Source organism: Hyaena hyaena, unplaced genomic scaffold, assembly GCF_003009895.1.
Source record: "Hyaena hyaena isolate Hyena2069 unplaced genomic scaffold, ASM300989v1 scaffold_226, whole genome shotgun sequence".
In the NCBI taxonomy this organism is placed as follows: Eukaryota; Metazoa; Chordata; class Mammalia; order Carnivora; family Hyaenidae; genus Hyaena; species Hyaena hyaena.
In genome coordinates, this window is record NW_024080858.1 from 868,731 (window position 1) to 874,152 (window position 5,422).

General features: G+C 42.6%; 1 protein-coding gene across 1 annotated transcript; it reads left to right on the forward strand.

The window, feature by feature from the left end:
• Nucleotides 1–308: 308 nt before the first annotated feature.
• Nucleotides 309–4,700, forward strand: LOC120239119 (60S ribosomal protein L38-like). The gene is given in 3 exon segments (XM_039243224.1): nucleotides 309–315; nucleotides 4,415–4,627; nucleotides 4,630–4,700. Coding segments are annotated over 3 exon segments (291 nt in total).
• Nucleotides 4,701–5,422: the final 722 nt, after the last annotated feature.

Below are 5,422 nucleotides of genomic sequence, written 5' to 3' on the forward strand. Positions count from 1 at the left end.
CCCGATGCAGGGATTGGACCAATGAACGGTGAGATCATGACCTTACCCAAAGTCAGACACTTAACCGACTGAGCCACCCAGATGCCCATATCAATTCTGAACCCCTGGAACTATACATACTTAACTACTAGGCCTTGGTTTTTCCTGTCTCTGGCTCAGGAACTTCAGTCCCTTGTTATGTTGCTGTTGGAGACAAAACTACCAGAGTCTTCTGTCTCAACTGATCAGCTTCCAAACGAATAGGACAGAAAAGTTCCTCAGAACTAGAACTGAGTCTTAATGTCTTATCTTAATATGGATTTAACACCATGTCGGGTCTGTAGGTAACACATCACAATGAAAGGAAGTGGGCTCAAGCCATGTGATGGATACCTTTATCCACAATCAATTGTTTGGAACTTTTTGGTACCTGTTTTTAGGACAAGGAATGGAATAGATAAAATTAATTCAAACTGCTTTTGCTTAAGAAATTTCCAGATTTCCCGATAGGAATCCGCTGTCTTCAAGAGCAAAGTCCAACTCAAAGGCAAAAACCAGATTAGCGTAACTTCAGGGGGACACTCAATAGTTGGACATTGTGGTGCTATAAAATGAAACATTCTGGTTCAATAGGGACAACTTAGAGCAAATCCCCAAGGAATCTGGAAAATCATCAGGCAGTTATTTTTAATTCCTTCCTCCCCTACTCCCTTCCTTTCTTCCTCCCCTCCCTTTCTCCTCCTTTTCCTCTTCCCTGTCTTCCTCCTCCTCCTTCCCTCGCCTCCTTCTCTTCTCCCTCTCTCTCCATCATGGCTGTTCCTTTTCTCTCAGCATCCACCTTTGCAGACAGATTTCTCTCCCCACTCATCCGCATCCGCCATATGGTGGCCTCAGACCCACCCCCAAGATGACTGTGCTGTAGTCTGTATTTCAGTCTCGGTCTGTGTCAGGGGCTACAGTCTGACACCTCTTCCAGCCCGAGGCAGGCATGGAAGGGGCAGAAATAACCATAGTCCTAAAAGTAATAAAGTTTCTTTTTATCTCCTTGAATAAAGATAAAGTCATCCTTTGCCCCATGGGATCATTTCGTATTTAAGGGAAGCCGGTATCCCAGGGCTCTTGGGGTGATTCATATAGTTTCATGTAACACTTTCCTGGTTCTTTCAGATTTTGTTGAAGCTAATGATTTTTGTTACAAGTCATAGTGATTGTTCTGGGAGTTGAGTGAATACCTAAGAGTGTGGTTAAGGGGAGAGGAGAATGTTCCTTTTACAGATATCAGGAAACATGAAAGAGAAATAGATCAAATCCTTTACAGATAGAATTCTATTTTTCTTCCTATTTTACTTGGATATGTCCTTTTTCCCCAGCTTTAGAAACTAACATAAAAAAGCAGTTTAGACTTAAGTCGTGCCATTTTGTTTGTTTGTTTTTTAGAACAGCATTTATGATTTATGATACTGTTTGCATGTTCTGAGGAATATTATATCTGAAAAAAATAAGGAATTCACATTAAACGGGCTTTAGAAATAGTTAATTAAACAAAACAGAGGGATGCCTGGGTGGTTCTGTCAGTTGAGCATCCAACTGTTGATCTTGGCTCCAGTCTTGGTCTCAGGTTCATGAGTTCGAGGCCCACATCAAGCCCCACTTTCAGCCCTACGTCAGACTCTGCGCTGACAGTGTGGACCCTCCTTAGGGTTCTCTCTCTCTCTGCCCCTCTCCGGCTCATGCTCACTCTCTCTCAAAATAAATAAATAAACTTTAAAAAATAAAAATAAATAAATAATAAAAATTTTAAAAAATAAAGCAGATTTCTTTACTGCAAGACTCTTCAGTTCCTTTAATATGCTAATGGGCATTGTGGCACTTCTACAGTAGATCACACTTTCCTGACAATTATTTGACCATCAAAAAATCATAGTCCTGGAAACAAAAGCTGTGAAGTTTTTCCTGCCGATGCAAATTTCACTACTGTCTTGACTCAAAGGATTGTCTGATGCTGTGCTTGATTAAAATACTATCCTCCCAGCTCCAAACCCTTCCCCTCTCTACTCTGTTTTGTGATACAGGGGCCAAACCTCTGAAAACCATATTTCTCTTTGGTCATCTGGCTTCTTTGGGAGATGCCCTTGAGAGAGACTGGGTACAGGTGGAAGGTAGAGGGCTATTCCTTCCTCCTTTCTGTTTGCTGTTTCTAGGCATCATCCTATCAGTGCTCTTTTACTTGGCAGCAATAACGAGCTGCTGTCTTCAGCTTCCCTCTACATCCCAGAGCCTTGCTGCAGTCTGAGATGAGGTGGCAGCGGCTCCACGTAGGGGTCCTCTTGGGAGTCAGAGCCCGGGATCCATGAGGCTTCTCCTCAAAGCGCCTGACTACCAAGGCTGGCTTGGCACTGCTCCGCCCGAGGGTGGGCCCTGCCTCTGGGTGACCCTCCCCCAACTTCCAGTTCTGGCAATTCCAACCTCTTCCTTAAGAGTGGAAGCCGCTTGCTGCCTAACTGTGTTATCTCAGTGTTCCTTTTTGCTGTTTTTAGCCCTCCAACATCTGCAACAAGTTTCCCATATCGAATTCTCTCTATTCAGATACCTAGTGTGGTATCTATTTTCCTAACTAGACCTCAGCGGAAAAAAGAATGTGCATGAGAGCTCCTGCACAGGGGAGCCTTTGGGGGTGGAGGGAGGCTGGGAGAGGGGGTAGAAGAGATGGGGACAAAAAGACTTGAATTCCTGCCTTGAGTCTAGAGCGGTGTTTTTCAGACTTTGGACATTCAAGTGACTCGAAGTTTCATTTTGAAAATTTCACACCACTTGAAATAATAGGATACATTCTGGGGTGTTATTAAAATAGAATTATGAATTTCTTTTCATTTGTTAAGTTACTCAGTGATTTTAGTAAAATGTAATGAAATGTAATCCTTCTGCAGGGCCATACTGACCATGATTATAAACCACAGATTAACCATTCCAAGACAGTGGAAAGAGATAGTGTGATTTAGTAGGATATTGGAATTGAATGTTGAAAGTGCAAGCAGTATGTTCAAATGGCATCTCTAAGGTTACATTTAAAAATGTTTGGTTTGGAGGCCCCTGGGTGGCTCAGTTGGTTAAGCCTTGGACTTTTGATCTCAGCTCAAGTCTTGATCTCAGGGTGGTGAGGTCAAGCCCCACTTTAGACTCCACATTGGGTATAAAGACTACTTGAAAAAAAAATTGGAGTCATCTGGGAAAGCATTAAAATTACAGATTTGACCCTAGGACCAGGGATTCAGACTTTACTGGGTTGGGCCCCTGGAACTGTTGTTTTTGGAAAACCCTATGTGATCAAGGGATTCTGATAATTGACAGGTTTAGGGTCCATTATTATATAGAATAAAAACTTCTAATTTTTTTAGAGTTCAGATTCAAAATTCAGTATTTTCATGGTTTTTTTTTTTTTTCTCCATTATAAGTCTGAGCTAAGGGACACCTGGGTGGCTCTATCAGCATTTGCCTTGCTCTTGATTTTGGCTCAGGTCATGGTCTCCTGAGTGCATGAAATCGAGCCCTGTGCTGACAGTGTGGAGCCTGCTTGGAATTCTCTCTCTTCTCTCTCTCTCTCTCTCTGCCCCTCCTCCTACTTGTGTTCTCTCTCTCTCAAAATAAATAAACTTTTTTTAAAAAGTCTGAGCTAGGAGCACAAGTGTTGACAGTCTCTCTCCTAGCAGGGGGCAGCCGGGAAACGGGGGGGTTGGAAGAAACAAAAGGCAATGGACCTTCTCTCCAAGGCTGACTTTTGAAGGGCTTTTGATGATCTCCACCCAGTGTCAAAGCCAATCATGGAGCCTCAGAACCAAGGCAGTTCTGGCAGGCTGTTTCCACACCACAACACCATCTCTGTCTGCATGTTGGGGCTCTGAGGGGCTGCTTGCTGTCAGGATGCTGAGATTCTAAGCTATATAAGCTTTTTATAAGCAGTGAAGAGCTTAGAGCTTTTTCCAGGTTGTTACCTTTGTGGGATTCTAAGATATAGTGACCAGGCATCATACTTCTTAAATATAGTATTTTACATTTTTTGAAATTTTTGTTTTTGAGAGAAAGACAGAGCATGACTAGGGGAGGGGCAGAGAAAGAGACAGAGACATAGAATCCAAAGAAGGCTTCAAGCTCCGGAGGTGTCAGCATAGAGCCAGACATGGGACTCAAACTCATGAGCCCTAAAATCATGACCTGAGCCTAGGTCAGGTGCTTAACTGAGCCACCCAGGTGCCCCCACCCCTCGACTTCTTAAAAACACAGCCAAATATGTCTACAAATACTGTCAGGAGCTTAACAAATAAATGGGAAGTGAAATAAATAAAAGAACACAACCATGGTCAGCAGCAAGAAAAGGTCTCATTTAACTTTAGCTAGGGTCAATTTTCTTGCATCGAGAACCTCTGTATTTTTTTTTAAGCCTTCTGTGGAAAAAGTGATAAAGGGTATCTCTCTGGCAGTGTGGGTCCTTACTCTCTCCCCGTGCACCTCCTCCTCACCACACCTGGCAAAACTGAAGAAATCAAGGACCTCCTGCTCAAAGCCGGGGGAAAGGATGCCAAATCTGTTAAGATCAAGAAAAATAAAGATAATGTGAAATTTGAAGTTTAGTACAGCAGATACCTTGACACCTTGGACAAAGGGAAAAGGCAGAGAAACTGAAGCAGTCCCTGCCCCTGTGTTTCACAGTGAAGGAACTGAAATGAACCAGACATGCTGATTTAACTGTATTAATTTTTTTTAATTCAAACATACAAATAAGCAAATAAATATTTTTTTTAGGAGGCGGAAAGGATACTTGTTTTCCAGCCGTTCCAACTGGACAATTACAGGGACTCCAGTTTGGATAATATCGTTGAGTTACTTGGAATAGTAGGTCCTGGGTTTGATCAGGAAATTCACCAGGCTTGTGGCTTTTCAATAGTGGAATCTGTTGACACAAAAATTCCTCAGCACATTGGGTGATTCAAGTGCACTTTCATAATTTGCTCTCATTTTACCCTCTTTGTTATTTCCACATTCCACAGGAATCCATCACTCCCCTCTGAATTATGTGCTGCTCAGAACTGATGCTCATACCACCCAATCAGGGAGGGCAACCTCAGCTTCTTAAACTCACAGAACCTATTGTTCCGTCTCTTTCTTACCAGGCGCTGTCACTGCAGCCCTATACTCCAGCTGGGAGGGCATGGAAATGACTCCCCAGAGAGCCATTCATCACAGTAATAAATGTTCTGTGTTTTACTAAGTTCCATCAAAGTTCACTTCCACACCAAAGCAAAGCGTTTGTTCTCTATGCATTCTTTGTGTGTGTGTGTGTCAAAATATACTGTTCACAAATGTGTATAAGCTATTTGTATATGTGTGATCAGTAAACTTGAAGCTGTGCATGCACATCTATACATAGACCGTGTGTGGATTTGTTTGT